The 21,778-nt window shown below is 43.9% G+C and overlaps 1 protein-coding gene across 3 annotated transcripts; it reads left to right on the top strand.

Annotated features, from left to right (window-relative positions):
* Positions 1–203: 203 nt before the first annotated feature.
* LOC135394682 (ubiquitin carboxyl-terminal hydrolase 35-like) lies at positions 204–19,902 on the top strand. 3 transcript variants are annotated; one of them, XM_064625542.1, is made up of 14 exons: positions 204–422; positions 2,727–2,926; positions 3,041–3,147; positions 5,839–6,142; positions 6,563–6,673; positions 7,221–7,439; positions 7,521–7,622; positions 8,217–8,372; positions 9,762–9,961; positions 11,516–11,609; positions 11,681–12,138; positions 15,221–15,506; positions 17,328–17,624; positions 18,184–19,902. In XM_064625542.1, the coding sequence occupies exons 2-14, from the start codon at positions 2,735–2,737 to the stop codon at positions 18,343–18,345; spliced, it is 2,688 nt and encodes an 895-aa protein (XP_064481612.1). In that variant the 5' UTR covers positions 204–422; positions 2,727–2,734; the 3' UTR covers positions 18,346–19,902. The 3 variants fall into 3 exon arrangements, with proteins under 3 accessions (XP_064481612.1, XP_064481613.1, XP_064481614.1); XM_064625543.1 differs by lacking the exon at positions 204–422 and adding an exon at positions 1,443–1,551; XM_064625544.1 differs by lacking the exon at positions 204–422 and adding an exon at positions 2,152–2,371.
* Positions 19,903–21,778: the final 1,876 nt, after the last annotated feature.

Genomic DNA, 21,778 nt, shown 5'->3' with positions numbered 1-21,778 from the left:
GCGGACAGCACGTGCTGGGCCTTTTGAATCAAGCCGTTTGCTAAAAACGAAGGCGCAAAAGCGTTATGACAGACCTCTTCTCATAGGCTGAGAGTTTTCAATCTGCCGGAGGGGGGCGGGGCACAACGTCCCCCCCCCCTTTCATGCACAGAGGTCGGGAAGGGTGTCTGGAATTCCGTGTTGTGAGGCAAATTTTTATAGGACTTTCATGATCACTCGCATGAAATACGCGAATTGTCTTATTGTCGCAGGATGCTGCATTAATTCGTCGGATACGACTCAATATGGCTTTTATTGCAGAGTGGCGTTACCGCTTGCGCCAAGTTTACTCTCCAAGATGCTGTCACAGCGGTGATTTGGAAAGTCTGGAACACAACCCTTTCCACTGTCCAGACTACCAAGCTTCCAGGACCACGCTTATGGTGTGTCTAAATCAGCCAGGCTATCACCCTCTCACTGTAGCAGAATTACTTGGTCCATATGATGAAACACAGACCACCAATGCTCTGCACTAAAAGCACTACTACTGGTAACCTTCCTGGACAATGGAGAACTTCTGTCCTCAGGCTAGTTTTACCAAATTATCGGTGGCAATGGGGTATAGTGTCACTTCTGGCGATGAAACACTCTGATCGCCATCATTAAAATAGAATATATAGAGTCTGTGCTTGTTGTCGCAGATTAGAAATAATTTTCTTGGAAATACTTAAGATCCGACAAGCTTTTCTGTCTGCATGTGGATGAGTCGACTTTTACACATTTTAGCACAGTTTACATGTAAAGTAAACTGAAAACTAAACTAAGATGAAAACTTAAATCTTCTGATGTGCTCTCGCAATGGCAGAAGGTATTGGCCGTCGGTTACCGAATCATCGAAGCAGAAAAATTTGATACACTAACGCAGGAGCAGTAAGTAAACGAGTAGGTGCATGCGTGAGGAAGGTAGCATTCCCTTGAGGCTGAGGAGTGGGGACGTGGACACAGAACAGGGAGTTACATGTGCACCATCCTCACATGGTCTTTTTTTTTTAAATCCTTTCCAAAAAAAGCTACGAGAGCAGCATATGTGGACCAAAATTCATTAACGTGGCGGTGCTGGTGGAACCAGTGGAAGTGCTTGGAATTTAGTGCATAAGCAAAACTATACAGAATGGGAGACAATCCTCGTTGAAAGGCGTTCTTGGAACGCGCACGAGCGTTCCATCAACGAAGCAAATGAGCCGAAACTGAAACCGCGGCGTTCCAATCGTTCATGTGAAACAACGCCTGTTTGTTTGTCTGCTTTTCTGTTTGTGTGTTTCAGCGTCAGAACAGTTGATTTCCATTGTTTACGATCTGCGAGGCGAAGTTAATAGAACCTCGCTAGATTTAGACCGCAACGTATGTATGTTGCATACCTGTCCCTTTCGGATCTCGACAAGTCAGCATAGCCGTAGCCGTGTCAATCCGAATCCAGAATGATGAATGAAAAAATGGCTGGGTTGCTCACTTTCGCTTTGTGACGACCAGATGTGGTTTTTATTAATATAGAAGGTTCGTAGCTGGTTACAAGTAAGTACACTCGAAGAACATGCAACTACAGTCCCCATAATATGGTCCACTTTCGACAGAGGTTATGGTGTGTTCTTCACAGCGACTTATCGCGTTCGTACATGTTACCAGCTGATCTTCTGTTGTCGCAATTGCTACTATTCGGGGATCTGTCATGAAACTCTCCACTCGAAATATTTTTTGCGCAGGTCGTTAACGTACGTTCGCCACCTCGTTGTCAGCGAAATGAACGTGTGGTAATTTTTTGATATATCTAATTATGTTCAACGCTTTCGAACTATTTCTGCAGTGTCAGTGCCCTACTCACTAATTTTCGATTAGCCAGCTCTTCACCGTCTAGAAGTTCTTGTTACTAATAAAGACACCAGATTTTCATGCTAACTGCCGTGCTAGAGCTTAGTTTCCGTGACGATCGCCAAATTTTTAAACCGTGTGTGAACGCGCGGTACGTCAAAGCGCACGCTCATTAAGCGGAATTCGGGATGCTGGGCTGACGTTTTGCGTCAGTTCATGCGAATGCGATATCGTCTGTTTTTACGGTATTAATCTGCGAAGCCGTCGGGAGTATGTCGGTACCGAGCGACCCGCTGGACGGGATAGCTATTGCTGCCTCGGCCGACTTCGCAGGAAAATTCGTCAACATTTATTGGAGTGTTCACCGAAATGGCACTTTGCCAGCGGAGCAGAGACCCAACACACACCATTGTGATTTGTAGGAATAGACCACAAAGAGACAGGGGCAGCATGTGCAGCAATCAGCCGCTGAACGTTTAGGTTGTAATGACATCTAGGATGATCTCCTGACCCTCACCGCGTCCAGGTTCTGTCACGTGTTCTGTGCTTTTGATGGCACGCCCGCTGTAGTATTTTGAGTAGTATTTTTATAATACATGATATGCATGTTGGCATAAATGTGTCCTTGCATGGAAATGAACACTAACACTATGAAATGTTATTTGAATGGAAATAAGCTAGTTTTCCATAGCTTATTTCCATTCAAATAACATTTCATTGACTGTCTGGAAGATAAAAGTGTTCCTGTTGGATCTTCAAATCCCTGTTGGTCAGTGTCTAGACATCTTCATAGAGACAGGGTACACAGGTTGGACCCTACTCCCATACCCCGTCTTCGTATCAGTTTTTCTGTTCTACATGACAGTGTTCTTTCCTTTCAGGCTGAACAATGCACAACCTATTGAACGGGATAGTAAAATCCAGTCGCCCCGAAAATGTGAAACGGGAACTGATAGAGAAGAAGCTGATCCCAGCTGCTTCCAACCCAATGTCTCTCAAAGATTCCGAGGCTCTTTTGGAGGCTGCATGGGAGCTAGCAACCAATGGCGATTCAGAGTTTACGCAGAATGGTGGCACGCAGGTATTACAGTTGATGTTGCCTTTGTCCTCTGAAATGTTTTCTATTGCCCACACTTTTGTGTTCACACTACATTACATTGTGATATGTGCATGCTTTCTGCTTTTCTTTTTGCAGGTCTTTACAGCCTGGTGTGAACACCACACGACTGCACTTTCAAAGTTTTTTACTCAGTCGCACCTCATCACTGCGCTTACATCGCCATCTGTTGTCAGAAAAGACAGGTATAATTTTTGTATCCTGGCTTCACCGATTTTCTGAGATGTTGCACACGGGAATATTTGTGTCATACAAAGTTGTCGTCTGCGGTGATCATCCGGTGGAAGTGTTTGTACTATGCCAGAAGTTGCACGTTAATAAGTCATTCCGGCTGGAACCATTTCGTATTGTGCTAGTCCATACTAATACTAATATGAATTAATGCTTACCAGGAGCCACAAAATTGGTTCGAATTACCAGCCAGTTCAAATTTTTAGTGAATTGCATAAATCCATGTTATTTCAAAAACCTTCACTCGGAATATTCAAAGGGCCTTAACAAAAAAGGAATCGATACGCATCTGCTTCGCTGTGCGAAAGCGCAACAATGTATCACGACGAATTTTGGTTAGCGCATCTTCAGTAGGGCCTGACTTTTTCGGGTTTTATTTTTGGCCAAATTCTGGGGGTAAATATCGGGTAATATTTTTCATTTGAAAATTCGGGTTAAGTCCCGTTACGGCATATTCTGTCGTCAAGAATTCGGGTGATTTTTTTTTTGTTTAATAAAAATTTGTCTTAACATGGAACTAATGTTTAGCAATGTTATCAAACTTTATTTTAATGCACGCTTATGAGTGTACCACGCGACCCGGATGTTTTTGGGTAGATTCGGGTTAAACCCGAATTTTACAGATTTCGTTCCGGGGGTAAATATCGGGCGGATACGGGTTTAACCCTAAAAAGTTAGGCTCTAATCATCAGTGTAGTCACCACAGCAAGGATTGCCCCTATGGAAGGGGGAGCATCAACAACATCCTTGTCGCCGCCATTGTTTTTTTACCTTTTCTTTTTTTTATGTTGTTAGTGCCAAGGACGACGTTGTTTCTAACGCTGCTGAAGTGTCAAACGGCGATGTCACGGTGGTCTCGACCGTTGATGAATTTACTTCTTCGCCTCTACTAAACACGTCTATCGTAGTAACATCATCGACATCATCACTTGCAGTTGAGGTCGGCATTTCAGTATTTCCGGTTCTCAAAGGTACTGGCTATTGAAGACACGCATATTGCGACGTGTCTGAGGTGGAGCATCCAGTTCTGGTCGTGCGCAAATAACCTCCGCCTTCTCGCACACACGCGCGCTGTGCTTCTACGCACGAGTGATGCCGAGAATGGCGAATGTCCTTCGTGTCGTAAAAAGCTATACCAAATATAGGGCACGAGAGTACATTTTTCTGCCGTATTTCTGGCACTCTGGAGACGGTAAATCTAAAAAATAATGCAGGTTTGAAGCAAGATGAGTACGAATAATCCAGCGCGTTTTTCGAGGAACGGTCCGAATTATTGGCCGCTGAAATACACTTGTTCTACGGGATGTTTGACGCTGCCAACAGCTGTGTCCGAAAAATTGGAAAGTCCGAATTATCGACCGGCGACTGTACTACTACTTGTATTGAAGAAGTGCAAGTTATTCCACTGTGTCCTACTGTCTTTGTAAATAGCATTATGTAGAGGGACCCGCTCATACTGTATGCCTAGGGTTCTTCGTTTTCGGATTAAACCCGATTTTTCGCGATATTTTCCTTCCGAACAACTTTTCAAGAATTCAGGTAAAACCCGATATCTACTCAAAATCCTTACGGTCCTTCAACTTGTCGTTCTAGGTAAATCGTCGGAAAAGTGAATCATAATATCAGCAAAGAGATCTATTTGTAACAACCTATTTGTCCTCCTTTTATAATCCCCTCCTACAGGAGGAAAAAGACGAGCTTTTGTGGAGCTCGGACAAGTGTTTGAATACCGCGGTCATTCATTGTCCCGGTTCCGAGCGGAAATATAAAGATTCCTGTTTCTCGTCCCAGTGTCACAGCACTGGCTTGTTTCATATGCCTTTCGTTTCACCCGAAAATTCCGCGATGACATACCAAACAGAGATCGTAGCGCCTGATTTCTCCCAGAGTTCTCGTGTGTGAATAGCATAGATCGAGAAGTTACCCGTCAAAAAGAACTCGTTACGAGTGAAGTTACCGTGTGAAAAATGTAACTAAGTGAATAACGAAGTTCTTCACCATGAAATGTAACTTGCAGTTACGGAGTTATTTAAAAGAGAACGAGTTACTTCCAAGTTACTTCGGACACAAAATAGCACTACACACGTGCATCGCGCGTGAGCAGTTGAGTTAGACCTTGAGTTGCCTGCGGAGGAGTGCAACACGCTTAGATCATTTTCGTTTATGTCCAACAATTTGAACGCTTTGCATCTTACTCCCTGTGGGTGCACAATGGTTCAGCTTCATTTCAATGGCAGCGGTTCTTACTTCTTGAATAGAATACTGTCATTGATTGAATATCACATTTTATGGCATAAAATGCCATGAAAGAACCGGAGAGAAAGCAAGAAAATATGTGGACGTGAGTGAAAAGCGAATTAAACGTAACTTGGAACTTCGCTTAAGTTACTTTAGCGAAGTTACCTGAAAAGGAAACGAGTTCCTCTGAAAGTTAATACCGTGCAAAAGTACCGAATTAAGTTACAAGTTACCAAAAAAAATAACTTAGTTACAGTAACGAGTTACCTCTAACTCTGGTAAATAGCACCAAATTCCCCCCCCCGAATTTGAAAAATCATAAAACCCGAAAACGAAGAACCCTATGTACGACTGTTTCACGTCTCAATATGAAAACCCCTGAGAAGTGTCGTTTACGTTTTTTGCAGGATGCTTACAATGGTGACTTCCATCCTCCTCCACATGCAAGCGGATCCGAGCTTCCCGAAACTCTGTGGGCTGGTGCAGACTTGTTGCATCAAAGTGCTAGAGGAGTCTGCGGGCACACTCGCAGTATGCAAAGCCATGGTGGACCTCTTGGAACGTTTCCCTCAGTGCCTCCCAGCGGAAGAATACCGTGGCAAGCTTTGTATGACCATCACGACCTGCATCACCGCGTTTCCTTGTCCTACCCAGCCGCAGGAGTTCAAGGACTTTTTGCAGGATGTTACTCGTATCTGCGCGTTTATGAAGGTACAAGATGTTTGCGTTTTTGCATATGACAAAATTATTCATACAAGCGCCACATTGTATTGCGGTTTGATCATGTCGAGCACGTGGAATGACTAGTTTGTTAGGAAATAAAGACTGAATTGAATTGAATTGTTACGCCAGCATGCATAGCTTCTGTGGGAGTGTAAATGTAATTAGTGGAGCTAGAAATCCAGGTTTCGACTTCCCATAGTCCTCAAACAGCAGAATGTGATATATATATCGCACAGTCCTGGATTGACAAGAACAAAATTCTTCCCTGAGTGCACACATTTATAGTAGATATAAGAAGTTATGACTCTTAGAAAACATACGACAAAATTATTACAAAATTCCAGCCTAAGTAGTAGTAGTAAGTTGTCTGGAGCTCAGGATATGTGTTTCTCGCATTTCTCTATGCAGTCTGTATGGACATCATCTCAAGCAGCTCTACACAGGACACTGGAGACAGTTTACATCGTTCTTACAGGAGAAGGGGAGAATTTTTCCGCAGCGCTAGCGGCTATTGTTGATGTGAGTTGTTAAAATGTAAACATATGAGATACCCTCTATTTGTTGAGCAGTGATGGTGTTGCAGATGTGCTACAACAATTTGGTGCTGTGCTGATTAGCTCAAATCATATAAGCATGATAATAAAAATAAAGATTTGGAAAGGGACACATTGTAGCCCATGCTGTCATCCTAGAGGTTGTACTTCAAGGACCTTGAGCAAGCATGGATACTTTCATAATAGTTTGCAGTTGAATGCATCTGGCTGTCCTCGTCTTTTTTCTGCCAGTCCTTTTCTCTTTTTTTATACTTGCACCATAGAGCAAAATCCTGTTAGTGCTGTTTTTTTTTTTTTTTTTATCATGAGACACTATGGTTCTGTTAGAACTAACGCAGAGATTTGAACAAAATATACCGTGTTAAACGTGTCTATATTTAGTTGCAGAAATAAAGAGCAATTGTGTTCTCCAACCTCCTTTAATTTCCTCTGCTGCTACTTCAAGCATCGCATTATGAATGCTATCATTTCATTGGCCCATGTTACATACTAAGAATCTGTGCATGCCACAGTTGTTGCCCCTGAGCTTGGTCTCCACTGCATCCTCGCTGATGAGAAAAAGCGGCGGTGGCACTCAGCCGTTGCTGAAAGCTTCTCAGCGTCTCCTGGTGTGTCTCGGATGGCCGGGGGCTGCCAACGTCCACAACTGGGTTCTCGCCGCTCTCAAGGGACTGCTCAGCACACGGTGTTTCCCGGCAATCAAGGAATTGTTTGAGACACAAATCTGCACGGTAAGGCAAGCAAGGACAAGACTACTAATTCCGAGACGTTCCAGCTGGAAGTGGTGCTCAAGCAGAAACAAATTATTTCAGGTATTGCACAAGGTGGCCCATCCTCTGACGCGCAAGTGTTCCCTGCCTGTGCTTTCGTACATGCTGCTTTCATATCAGCACTCACCAGCCCTGTTTCACAAGGTCAGTTTACCATTTTCTTTTTTTGTTCTAAGGTGCGCCTGTGTTTGGAAGTAATGCTTCTCCTGCTTTCCTTGTTCCGCGATAATAGATAATAAATGTGCACACAAACTCAAGTCACTTGACGTAATCCACTAGCTAATCCACAGCTAATCCAAAATTTGCTCATATCTGTATTGCCAAAGTACAATTGCGTTTCAATCGCACAGTTGTATAGTGCTTCCTTGCATTGATGACTCCTACGAACAACAGGAGCACTTTCTACAGCAAGTGTAAGCACAGTGTGTAAGCACAGTGTACTTTCCTCAGCTTTTCTTATACCATGTCTCAGGAGTCCCCTAACTGTGCAAGAGTGATAGCGGGACGCAAGGGAGATTTTACAGAAGAGTAGCTAGGGGCAGTGACGTAACACTGACTGATAACTTTAATCTGACCTTCTCTGGCATATACTTAGCCCTTAAGCTCCCAGATATATGTCATTTTATTATGTGCCATACTTTCCGAGGATGTGCTACCACGCGAAATGCACGGATCACAGTTGAACTATGTGTGACCCTCTGAGTTACGTGCGCCCCTGACTTGGCACATTGTTGACAGGTGGCTCCCCATATTCCTCTGTTAATATCCATGCTCAGAAATGAGAAGAAAGGAGCAGATGCTGTAGTAAAAAAGGTGGCAGAGCTGGCCCAGACGCTCATGTACCTTCATTCAGGCTTTCCGGACCTCTATGATCCAATATTGGACGCCATCAAGGTACTGTAATCTTGTATGTGTACCAGTGTGTGCGTGCATGTGTGTGGTTGTAGCATAGGTAGGCAAATTTGCTAATGATGGCCATCATTCGTAGGGCCCTGTGTTTTCTGGTTGTGTGTCGTTTGAAAATTGGAGGGGGGGGGTAAAAAATGGGTGTTATTTCAGCGACCATAAAACAGGGTAAAATCAAAATTGGGCAATATCGGGTGGAAAAGCAGATTTTATGGTGAAAAATAAAAAAAGGGAGTGCTTCTCGCATTTTGCATGAACATGGGATTTGTGGGTTTTATCCCAAGCGACAATGTTGCAAATCGGGGCGTAAAAACAGTTCATACCCTAAAACACAGGGCCCTAAATCCATTCATCATCACAGTATGAAGAGTGATGTGATGTTGAAGTTGATGTTGAATGATGGACTGTGATGTTATGTACAAACCAGGGATTGTCATCGGAAACAGAAACAGTTTCTTCCCGAATTCCATTGGGAACAGAAATAGATCCAGAAACAAAAATATTTCGGTTACCCTTATCAGAAACAGAAACAGAATTGAAAGGACAGTAACCATGACGGAAACCTATTTTTCGACCCCAGTCATTCCTGATTGGGCAACCCACGAATTTGTTTTTGTTTTCTTTTTTCTTTTTTTTACATTTGGTACTCACAGCGTATTACAGACAATTACAGCAACTAAACGCATGGCAAGTGTGAGTGTTGGTAACCGTGACGCATGTGCTGACGTCTCACAAACCAGCAAGCAGTTTGCACTTCACACCTGGCTGTGTAAGCAGATCTGGCCTGGGACAAGACAGTCCAATTCAATTTGTGTCAAACCGTATAATCGCGACTGCCTGCTTGGGCGCGTTTGTTTGTGTTGTTGGATCTAGCGTCTAAAAGAAAAAGGAAAAGAAAGACTCTAAATTCAAGTACGAGTGCTTCACTAACGCCCCCATCTTCCTCCGTGTTTTCATACCTGGTACACAAAGTGATGTTGTGAATACTGTGCTGCCTGCACTAGAACAGCAAATGTTATTTGGAATCGGAAACGAAACCCGAAACGGAAATACCTGAGAAACGAAGTATCTACTTCAAGAGCGGAAACGGAAACAACAAGCGGAGATCTTCAGGTATCAGAAGCAGAAATGGAAACATGATTATTTTTGGTAACAATCCCTGGTACAAACTGAAGTCAAATGATGGGTTACGATATTGAAGGGTTGTGACGTTGATGTTCAATGACGGGCTATGACGTTGATGTGATCAGAGTAGCTATAAGGCCCACCAAGACGTGATGTTGAATGAATTTCCACAGGAGTGACGACCTATGAGTTGTAGGCTTCGGTGAGTGAAAAGAGTAGTGGTCAGTGAAATTTACTTCTTTTGCTCCAAAGGACATACCACTTCTTGACCAAGAAGAGATGCAGCAGTCTGTAGTGCAGCACAAAGTAGACAGTCTGAGCGACAAGTACAGCAGTGGCATTGCTGGGGACACCCTGCTTGCAAGACGTGAGGATGAACTGGTCGGACTGGTTAACCTGGGTAACACATGCTATGCCAATAGTGTGTTGCAAGCCCTCTACATGACTTCGAGGTACACACAATATGTTTGAAATCACTTGTTGATGATGGTATGTGTTTGTATGGTGCACCCCATCTGCACTGTGCTAATCTTGTGGGATCTGTTTCGGACGATTGGTTTCTGCTCTGCGGGCAGCGCTGCGGTCCGTGCATCCGTGTTGTGCAATGTAGGATAAGCTGGGACACACAGCCACGTTGTTGCCAGTAAGCTTGGTGATCGTGCGTAATTGACCGACTTCTTATCACAGTTTCCATATATGATCTTTCATTGCGTAGATGTGTTGATGGGAGTACATTCAAACGGGTGCGCTCGGACTTATATACGACAGCTGACGACGATTGTGTACTGCACAGTACAGCAATGCAAAAGCCCTACTTTCCGTAATTTATTATCCGTAAGTTATTAAATTTATTATTATATAATTATTATTATTAAGTTATTAAGTATTTGTTAAGTTTATTATCCGTAAGTTAGTAATAAATGTACAAAATTTGTACATTTATTACTAACTTATTACTACTACTACTATTTGTACTATTATTTGTAATAGTAAGTGAAATACAGCTGCAGCATCCAATGCGTACACAGCTGACAGTGAAACGGTACTGTAAAAAAATGTATGCGTGGAGGCCTTTTGATTCGTTTTTCTTCCACTAAAACGTAATGACGGAGGCGTACTGCGAACAGCTTCTGGTTTGTGCCGCATTACACAACGCTATTCCCTACCTTGAGTGTTGTAATTAGTCTTCCATCTGACTGTACTGGCCGAAATTCGAGACTCATTAAAAATTGAAATGCCACAGAAGCATGTGACATGGGAGACACTGTCCAAAGTCCACAGGCCGTAAAGGTATTCCAAAACCGTGAATCCTACTGTCTACGTCACATGTGCAGTTTGCACAGCTGTGCTCAAGTGGTGACCCCAAAAATCCGTAGCTTGCTCAAGGACCTTCTTACATCACAGCTGCCACCCACATATCTGGTACATCTTTCCAAGACTGCTCATTTATTTCCAGCACAGATTAAAGTACTGCCCGTGGTACTGCCCGTGGTACTACTTTGCTTTAACATGACACTGTCATAATTCTTCATGTGAGAAACGTCAACAAGATGCACTTAAGGGATTAATATCACAACTGACTCCTTTATATGGACTCGGAATATCGTCCATTTCATCCATTTGCCACAGACGATTTCAAACATAGGCTGTTTGTGGCTAACAGCGACTTCCCTGTGCGGCTTGTCTCCATAGTTACGGCTGCCGAAAGCACGTCGTGGTTAGCAGTCTGTTGTTGAAGGGTTCAGGCTTGGTTTGCTGGAGATGGCAGCGTGTGGTTTAAATTATCAGTCGCAGAACTGATTTGCACACAAATTAATGGGTTGTTTTATGAATGTAGCTCTACGCTGGTGTGACTGGAGCCACGACGCTTGGTTTGAATTAGGTTCAAATTAACGAGATGTGAATTAATGAGCTTTCACTGTATCCGTAAGTCCTGCTGAATTTCGGCTGCGCCTCCAGGAATTTACACGTATAACTTGAAAGCTTACCTGCCTTACGTTTAACAGGTTACGGAATGAGACACTTCGGAGCAACTTCATTCTTCATCAGAGTGTGTTGAAGAAACTGCAAGAAGTTTTTGCATTCCTAACCTTAACACAGGTAATGATACTTGACAGAATGAGAGCAGGAAAATAAAGCGCCAATTTTTTTTCGTGTGCCTTCTAACGCAGCGTCCAGCCTTCTGTCCAGAAAGTTTCCTCGAAAGCTGCAGACCCCCTTGGTTTGAACGCGGAGAGCAGCAGGACTGCTCGGAATTCTTGCGTTTCCTGATCGACCGCTCCCACGAAGAACAACGGAACACGATCAACGAGAGCAAGCAGACTGATGCCGAGGGTTCGCAGACGCTAGTACAGAAAGTGTTTAGTGGAACAATTCGGACTACGTACCAATGCTTGGGGTGCAATTCGCAATCAGTGAACAAGGAAAACATCACGGACTTGCACCTGGCGTTTCCGGAAGGATCCGCAGGGGGAGAGGGGAAGAATTACCACACGAGGTCAGCCGCAAAGTCTGAGCAGATGAAGATGGAAAATGGAGATGGATCGGATGATGAGTCTACAAAGCCCCTGTCGTTGAAGAATTTGTTGGAGAACTACTTTGAACCGGAGAACATGGAAGGGGATAACAGGTATGGACCATAAATGCATGTATTATAGGATGTGCACGCTTTATAAGTTTGAGCTTCATATCCCTCAGCCATGAGCCTTTGTCTTCTGAATTGGGAGAGAAGAGCTCTTTTATTTTCTGTCCGATATCGCCTGATTTTACCCTATATTACGATCATGAAAGAACTGATGTTCTGAGGCTGGAACAACATAGTTAATTTCTTAGGCAAACTGAGGCTTTGTATGTATTTGTCCCTTCTATGTTGTTCCAGCCTCAGAACATCAGTTCTTTCATGTTCACCAGTTGCCGCCTGCGTCGATCCCGTCGTATGAATGTGTGTGTGAGTGAACAAAAAATGTAAGAGTGAAAGGAGGGTGAGTGAGACAGAGTGGCTGGTTTGTCCCTTCAGTTGACGCACCCTGGAAGTCGCTGAGAAGGCGTGTTAGCTTAGCTCAATTGGTAGAGCCCTGGACCGGTAATCCAGAAGATGTGGGTTCGAGTCCTACAGCTGGCTAACCTTTTCAGTGACTTTCATCTTTCATCCTATTTTACGACTTTTGAAATAAAAGTTTCTTTTTCTGCCCCAGTTTTTACAAAACCATAAAGCCCCAAAACATGTTTGCTAGATATAAAATAAGATACAGTGAAACCCGCGTATAACGATATTGACGGTAATCACGAATTCCATCGTTATACGGGGTACATCGTTAAACGAGGGCTGACCTGAAAAACTTGAAGCTGTGTGACATTGCACTGGCTTGGAAAAACAGCGACCAGAACTCGTGGAGAAAACCAGGGAACATATCAGGACAACTTCTGGCAACACTACACTTCACCATTCCGCAAGTCGGCTTCACCTAACGCCTGCGTGCTGTAGGAGAAGCTCGCTTTAGAACCCTGTCGCGCGACTCGCGGGTGGCTCTATTTTCTTGCTTCAATTTCTAGTTTGGTTTAATTATTTTTATGTGAATTTCGGACGATACGAATTTTTTCCGCTACCCCGTGAGATTTGTATCATCGAGATTCTACTGTATCTTATCGTGGCGAAAATTGCGGCGAGGTTATGCGCACGGGACAGCGTCCAACATCGTTATACGAGTACTCGGAACCGCGGTTTCCATCGCTGTAGCGGGTCGTTTCCCCATAGGAACAATGTATATTTTGACGGTAAAATCATGAACCATCGTTTTACGAGGGATGTCGTTATGCGCGATATCGCTATCCGCGGGTTTTACTGTATTCTTCATGGATACAAACTTCTAATTGAGTTCGAGCAATCTCACCAGCAATCCTACCACCGACTGTGCTGTCTGAGGCTTTCCCTCGGTTTTCCGAAGACTTTCCTGAGGAATGTCGGCACAGTTCCCCCTGAAGTCGACCCAGGACGCATACTCACACCCTTGTCCCCCACTCCTTCCCGCTGTCCTCTCTTCCTCTGTCCACACCTGTACGCCGCTCATATCCATAGTTGCTTCGCGGTGCTAACAAAGAATAATAAAAGAAAAGTTCGAGCAATCTAATCCAAATACCATATTGTGTCGCCAGCCCTTTAAAGGCACGGTCACATCCGTCCCAGTGGATTTCGAAACTATAGTGTCATCTTACTCCTCCTGGACCACTGACCACAGTATCGAAAATCCCACACGAGATAGTGGTGTAGTTTGCCTGTTATTTGACGGAATACATGACAAGAGCCGCATGTTGAGAGTATTCTAATCTCCTCTCTGGAAAAACGAGGAAACGTCACTCCCTAAGAACCACTGAGAGTGCGGCCTTGATGAGAGGAATGCAGCGGCCGTGCGGGCGTCTCGTGTGGTCGTCACAACTTGAATTGTGCGCCCCTAGATGGTGTCACCACCTATCACATGTCTCGCGAGGGCGAAGGAAAGGGTTTAAAAGAACGGAGTGATGGGAAGTAAGGTGTCTGTGATTTTTGAGTGATTGACGGTTTTTCCTTTTTGTGGGGGGAGATGTGGTCGCCACAACTTGAATTGCTTGCCCCTAGATGGCGTCGCCACCTGTTATATATCTCGCGAGGGCAAAGGAAAGGGTTTAAAAGAACGGAGTGATGGGAAGTAAGGTGTTTGTGATTTTCGAGCGATTGACGATTTTTCCTTTTTGTGGAGGGAGATAGGCACGAACAGCACAATGACATCGAGCCTTGTGTGTTGACGGCTCATCGGGTGGTTGATGCCATAAACGTACTTTGACGTTAGGGAGACGTACATAGAGGTTTGCGGAATCGCAACACGATATGGAGAAAGCTGTGGAGGCTTTGGCGGCGTACGAACAATGTGTGACACCGCATCTTCTAGGCACGATGCAGACACGAATAACCAACCTATTTCACGTAAGAATAAATTGCCGTAGGTGTTGTATTTTTCGTCGCTATCGTTTTTCATGAAAAGCTTTTCCGGATCGTAGTGGGAGTTCTTGATGCTTTGCGATTCGCTACCTTCGATATAACGAAATGTTCGATACAACAAAAGAAATTGTGGTCCCCGTGAGTTTCATTATAGCAAGGTTCAACTGTGTGCCATTTTCACTGCAGGTTCTTCACCCACCTGAAAGTCTTAACGGTGCTCCTAGGCGATGTAATTGAGAAAAACCTAACAGACAAGCTGACTTGAGCTAGTCGTCTGTACTATCATTACTGTTCAGCCTTGAGGTTGCAGAAAATATCCTACAGTGCCAAAACCCTGCAGCACGCGTTGTGCTATAGGAAAATGGCGTTGTTTCCCAGATTTTTTTATTTTTTATTCCTAAGTGGCACATCCTGTAGTGGTGCCAATAAATGAGACGTGTTGCAGGCACATGCTGGCCTGCTGCACATTTTTAGTGATCATTATTAAAGGAATGCAATAGTCTCACAAATGTTCACGCGAGTTTTTCTCGTTTGACTTGTCCCCTTGTTGCACATTGAGGTTCAGTTGCTGGAGACATCAACCAGGACTTGCATGCAAAGTGTTACCCATGTTTACATCTTGAGATTACCACCAGCAGATGCATTTTAAATTGCATGCCTCCGTATCACATCGCTTAGTCTGCACACCATCGTTATGGACTGCCGTTGCACATGCTCAGCATTGTTTGTTCTCGGTCAGGTACCAATGTGACATGTGCAATGCTTTAATGGACGCCCGACGTTCCGTGGAGCTGGACTCCGCCCCTGACCACCTCATACTCACCCTGATGCGGTTCTCGTACGATGCTACAACTGGGACTCGCACAAAAATCCTTCGAGAGATCCAGTATCCTCAAGTGTTGTCCTTACCCTCCAACTGTGGCCTGCGGGAAGAGGCTGTGTACGTTCTCTACAGTGTGGTGGTTCACTCTGGGACGTCAGCAGAACGGGGTCACTACTACACGTACGCCCGCCTCTCCAGCCATGTGTGTATACCTTCCAAGTTAATTTCTGCTGTATACAGTCAACCCTCGATTTATGAACCACGATATTCGAATAATGAATGGAATTTATGGGAACCAACTAGGAGTTGCCCAGTGTTTTTGGCCTCAATGTGTGAAAGGATCGTTCCGAGGCCAACAAAAGCTTCCAAAGGGATTATTTGTGGTCTTATGAATGACGCCTGAACAGACAAAACGTTTTCCAGGTATTGCACCCACGGTTCTTAACCCCTCGAAATCCGAACAACAAACGGGTTTTTGCAGAAGTGTTCCTGACCTCAGTTCATGAATTAGGTGTCTGCTGTCACGCTGAGATTAATAAAGGTAGGTTAAAAACCCCAGAGGAAATCCGAGACCAGCTGAGTGCGAACGTGGTGACATCGCCCCTTTCCAAGATTGACACAGCGGAAGGCATGGTCCAAAGCAAAATTAAACTATTTAGTATTGCATAATAAACAGAGTGTGAATGCGCTAACATCTGTGTTTTGTGAGACTGATACAGCAGAAGGCATGGTCCAAAGCAAAATTACACAATATATTGCATTATAAACACAATATCAACTCGGAAATACTGTTCCATTTGCTCGATAGTACTCATTTAACGGAATTTTCTATTTATGAATCCCTCGATTTATGAACGATTTTTCGGGGAACCGAGGGTGTTCATAAATCGAGGGTTGACTGTACACGTATTTTGAAATTGACTTTCAACGACTGTGTGTGAGAATGTAGTTTTGCAATATGCATGGTCTGCATTCTGTAAAGCTTTTTTGAGGTGTCAAACAAGTTTGGAGAGAGTGTTGGGCATCGAAAGTGAAGATGTTCGCAGAGCATAAAATAAACGTTTACTTCATCTTGTTGGGCATTTCGCGTGATCTCGTGAAAAAAAAAAAAAAAATACTGTACGCAGTATTCTACTACGTGAGAGTACGCCATAAATTGTCTTCTCTGGCGATAAGTAGGGTTCCGGGTTTTTAGATTTATCAGAAAAAATCCGAAAAACCTACTCTGATAAAATTTTAGGCAATTCGGATTCATTAGAAAAACTCTGCTTGTTGAAGGCTTCAGTAGCCTAGAACTCTGCAGGCAGATGTTTTCTCTGATAACTGGGTTATTGTTTTTGGACTACTTTTGCGTTCTGAGTTTCTTCTGACCTTGGATACCGGCCCCCACGGCAAGGCAACATAATAATTATTTTCGTGACCTAGCGTTTTTCTTCGGTGGTCATCTCGACCACTTGAGGGTTCACCGTCCGGGGTTTTCCATAGTCTGTTTCCTGATTTCTTTGTCCTACACGTGACCTATGCACTAAAATAAGCATCGAACCGAGGTCATACGGAGAGGTGTTTTTGAAAGGGCAACTAGTTGCAGTGCTGATGACAAGATGGGACACAAGCGACTACGACCCTGATTTCGAGGAGTTCACATCGTCCCGCGATTGCGATTCAGAGGTTGTGTTGTATGTAAGTACTACCGAACTCTAACGTTGTGCGTCGCACGATATGCATTGTTAAGCCTGTGTCTCTTTAGTGTTGAAGCAATAAATGTGACAACTGCATTTTCGCTGCACAACTGTGCGTGCATCATCAAGTTTTTTCTGAATTTCAGATATTAACTGAACTGTAAACCATAAACTCCGAAAAACTCAGTTTTTTTAAGAAACAATAAACTCCGAAAAATATCCTCCGGTAACGCCCAGAAATAAACTCCGAAAACCTGGAACCCTAGCGATAAGTAGTGATCACAATTTGCATTCCCCTCGCATTGGGGCAGTCATTTGATTTTGAATTTGCTGCTGCTTTACAGGATCCGCAGTCGCCAAGGAAATCAACCTATCGTGCGTGCAAGAACACTGACCCTTTGTCAAAGCGGTGGTACTTGTTCAATGACAGTAGGGTGTCACCATCATCCTTTAGCGCCTTCGAAGGCCTGACACGGCGATTTCCAAGGGACACTGCATATTTGCTCTTCTACAAACGCATCAATTCAGTTCCAACAGACGTTGAGTCAAGCAGCGGTTCAGACGACAACATGCTGACAGACGACAACATCGATCCGTCCCTGAAAGCAGTGGTTGAAGCCGATAATGCTAAGTACTTTGAGGTGAGAGCAAGTTTATGTTTGATTATTTTTTCGACATGTCAAAGGCCAAAGCACAAAGAAAGTGATTACTCTTGTATCCTTCTGTGTGCACATTTCTTTTGCATCTAACAGTTTTTAAAGGTATGATCTCGCAATTCCAAAACTTCTCTGAAATTTTATTCCCTGTGTTCTTACACACCAGCAAAAGTTTGACTCAGAATGCCAAAGTTGCACACGAAGAAGCTACGCCGGAATCATCTCCAAGGGGAGGCTCTGTGCCACACAAAGCTACCAATAAAGAGAGATCATCGTGCAATACTTGGGTGTCGTCTGCTAGCGATACCTAGTGGCACACAGGTTCGCCCTCGGAGATGATTTTGGTACAGCTGCTTTGCTCGCGACGCCTCTGACATGGGATCTTTGTGTCATGAGCTGGAGGTTACAGACAAGTTTGTTGCAAGCAGTACCTACAGACGTGTCTGTGACACACTGGTAGTAGCGTCTTGTGAGTGCCTCTTGTACGTATGAGTAAGCTTTCCCCGAGCGCTTTTCATTGCCTTGTTTTGAACATTCCCTCCAGGAGCAAGAGGCCAAGTGCAAGAGGGCACGCTGGTCGCCAAACAAAGGTGGTGACAATGGCTGGGATTCTTCAGGTGGACCTTCGCCCCCTCCGGGGGGTTGTGGTATTGGGGGTGGGGGAGGATTTGGTGGACTGGGGGATGTGCCTCGTGTGGTCTTCTAGTCTCCGACACTGCTGTGTAGCATCCTCATTAACCCCCTGCCCATATGGGTGTGTGTGTGTGTGTGGCTGCTCGTTGGTTACGTAGCTCACGAAACAATGTTGTATAAAATTAATTTAAAATGATATCTGTAAAAATTATTTTCCATAGGATTTTACAACTAGTGCGGTCGAACGCTGTGTACGACAGACGCTGTTTCCTAACAAGTTTTGTCCTTTGCTTGCAGTTTCATTTTATGAAAGGTACGTTTGTTTTTGTCGGAAGCCAATTAAGAAGCAGATTGTTTTTTGTCACGTCCCCTGGTATGGTGTAAGTTTGTAATAATGACGTTAGGCTGTTTTTCCATTTTCAGTTTACATTGCAAAGGGTGTTTCCGATTTGGTGAATCAGTTACGGCTGTTTCTGGTTGGGGTGACTGTGACCCGTGATCTGGGGCGCAGGATTATGATAAACTTAGTAATGCGACGTAGTAATGTGTTATGTATTGTTGATGCTGGACTTTTGAGAAATTTATGATGATCATTTCAGATAATAAGGGCACATCTGGTCAAGGTGTAAAAAGCCTATTTTTATGTTTGCAGCTGAACTGGTCTCATTACAATATTTCTCAGTTTTGCCAGTCTTTACCAGGCTATCAGTTCTCATATATTTTTGTAGACCTTGCAATAACAGCATAAAATCATTGTTTTGCAGTTCTCAGTGCTGAAGTAATTTTTACACTGCTTGTAAAACTTGTTTCCTCAAAGGCAAGTGATGTTTCAAGCTGCTTATTTGGTATATTGTTTTAGTGCCTGAAGGTCCAGTGTTTGGTAGCATAACACGGTTTAATGATGAATACCACATGTTTTTATGTGAGGTTGCTCTGGTGCATCTCCAGCGGCACGCAGCCATGCCTAATGAGAGTCGATGTGTGGATTTGCATTTGTGAAGGGACATTGGTGCCTATATTGGGTGTGTGGTGGTGATTAATCCTTCTCTGTGACGTGCCATGAAGATGTGTTTACCATATAATCACAAGAGGTGATCTACTTAAAGTGTTAGTAGTTGCCGTTTGCTGCCGGTACCGGTGGCTGCTGACACTAGGTGACGGGCTCAGGGGGAATGCAGCTCTGCTTATGTTAGAGTAAATAAAAGTACCTGGATTGTGAGAGGAATTTGTTTGTATATGTATAGGTATGAAAGACTGGCTTCCTTTGGCTTCCATCTGTGCAGGTTCCACACTTGAGTCCTGCAACAGGGAATTCCTCTGAGTTGGTTGAGTCGTCATAATGTCACAAAACTGAACCTAAGCAGCTGTGTATATGCTTTGACCAATCTCTGTTTCTGCAGGATTTTGTTAATGGAGCTCCTGAGACATGCTGTTCCCTTTCTTTCGACATCACCTGTGCAGCTTGTTTGGTGCGTTGCATTTCTTTTCACGGGTCATACTCATGATTGAAGGTCGATTTTCAGTTCGGTTTTTCAATTTGCATGAAGCTGTGCCCCAAGTCTCTGCAGACCTTACTGTTGTGCTAAAACAAAAGCAGGCCATAAATAAAGTCACCCCATGCATTCTGGTAGCTTTTCTCTCCTTGGTACTCATTTTCTTCTGACTCTGTGTCATCTGCTGCGACAGAAACACATCGGACACAGCAGCAGGCAGCGACGTGAAACTAAAATAGCTGTTCACATGGGGAGGGTGATTAATGTGAGTGACAACATCTGAAAAAGTTGAGACTAAATTTCACGGGAATGGCGTCCAGTTTATGAGGCTGCAGTCTTAAATTCTATCCATGCAATTAAAATACGCATAACCCGAGTAAACCTTCCTTTGTGTGCAGATCCACGTTAAATCATTTGGGTTGCGCAGCAGGATCCATTGCACAGTGTCAGGTGCACCTCCAGCATTTCATGATATTCAGAAAAATAGGTACAGGTGAATGAATGTAGTGAAGGCCTTCGTAGTAGACTCACGTTGCTAAGTATTCCGGACACATAGAAGAAAGCAAAGTGTGCAAGGCAAGCATTATAGTATGAGGGAGAATGGTATCTTTAACGTTGCACACCCTGTAAGCACGAGGTCCAGGCTGCGGACCAAAACAATACTGTGAATGTGTGGTGATATTGCAAGACTGCTATATTCGGAATGAACGCAATGTTTGTCAGATTCATTGGCCTCGTATTTACTGCCAATGGTAGTTGAGGCAGAGACACCTGGTGCTAGTCGAGACGGCCCCGACTGCGGAACACCGAAATGTATGGTATTAAAACTGTTGGCCTGATTTTTTTCAAGAACCGTAACCGGAACGTAACCGCAATTCACCATCGACAATTAACCAAAAACGTAACCTGAACCAAAAAATGGGATTTCGGTGACCGGTTCATAGGAATCTGTTCAAGCGTGAATGCGAACAACTTTGGATGTGATATTTCTATCGCTTTACAACTCTGATTAGTGGTGCAGTATGTGTCTCTGTCAAAGTAGATCTCTTCGTCATTCCATCTTATGTGCTTGGACCCATAATCGTATGACATACGCATTGTATGACATGTGTTGCGTACGCCCCTTATGAGTCATGAACTGTATTATTGTGATCATTTAAGCTATGAAGCATTGTTTGTTTCCACATCTGTTTGCTTAACCGCTGAATGCACACAGTTTTTCTTGCCTTGTAGCTTGTTAGAGCACGAGCAAAATGAATGTGCACGAGATAATAGAGACCGCAACGAATTATTTTACGGGGAATGTCACAAACAGTTAAAGTGTGCTGAAGGAATAATTCACTCTTTCTTCGACCTGGCAGGTGACACTGCACCACCCTTATCGGTGCGTAACAGATAAATATGTTCGTTTTTACTCGTTTGCACTTTGTAGCTCATTTTGCGACATCCACGCAGCCTGCAGATACATCCTACAGAAGATCGAAAAAAAAAAAAAAAGGTTAAACAGTTTCGTTACCAGTAACCGCTAATATTAAAACGGTGAATTGCATAACCGTAACAACTTTCAGAGTTCTGACACTGAACTGTAACCGAACCGATATTCATTTCGGTTTCAGTCCCTGCATACACACGAAGGCTCAAAACCAGCCACCTCTGTACAAAAACTTCTATTGCTGGTTTTGAGACTTTGTGTGTGTGTCATCTTTTACGTTCCTCAAGCTCAACGTTTTCTTGCACTATGAATCTTCACGAGCTAGCCGCCTTCCTGTTGGTTATCATGGTTAGTTAAATCTGGAGGTGGAGCAATACCAAACCATTCAACCAATTGCATTTTTGGGGTAGTGTGTATTTTGGAGTAGGTCCCTCGTGCTAACTCTGTTCTGTATTCAGTTGTGTTGCGCAAGGCCGTGTAAGCTGGCAAGGGTCAAAAAAAGAATACAACACCTGCATGTTTATATCAATATTGGTCCATAGACGCAGCGAAGGTGAAGTGCATTGGTAAATACCAAATGC

This window comes from Ornithodoros turicata, chromosome 5 (genome assembly GCF_037126465.1).
Source record: "Ornithodoros turicata isolate Travis chromosome 5, ASM3712646v1, whole genome shotgun sequence".
NCBI lineage: Eukaryota > Metazoa > Arthropoda > Arachnida > Ixodida > Argasidae > Ornithodoros > Ornithodoros turicata.
Note: the sequence above shows the minus strand (reverse complement) of the source record. Positions and strands in the feature narration are given on the sequence as shown.

Bases quoted from the DNA above. Each gene is read 5' to 3' on its own strand.
- LOC135394682 (XM_064625542.1), top strand. From the start codon at position 2,735: ATGCACAACCTATTGAACGGGATAGTAAAATCCAGTCGCCCCGAAAAT. The intron at 6,143-6,562 runs GTACAAGATGTT...TTCTCTATGCAG, and splicing joins GTATCTGCGCGTTTATGAAG to TCTGTATGGACATCATCTCA. The intron at 8,373-9,761 runs GTACTGTAATCT...TTTGCTCCAAAG, and splicing joins CAATATTGGACGCCATCAAG to GACATACCACTTCTTGACCA.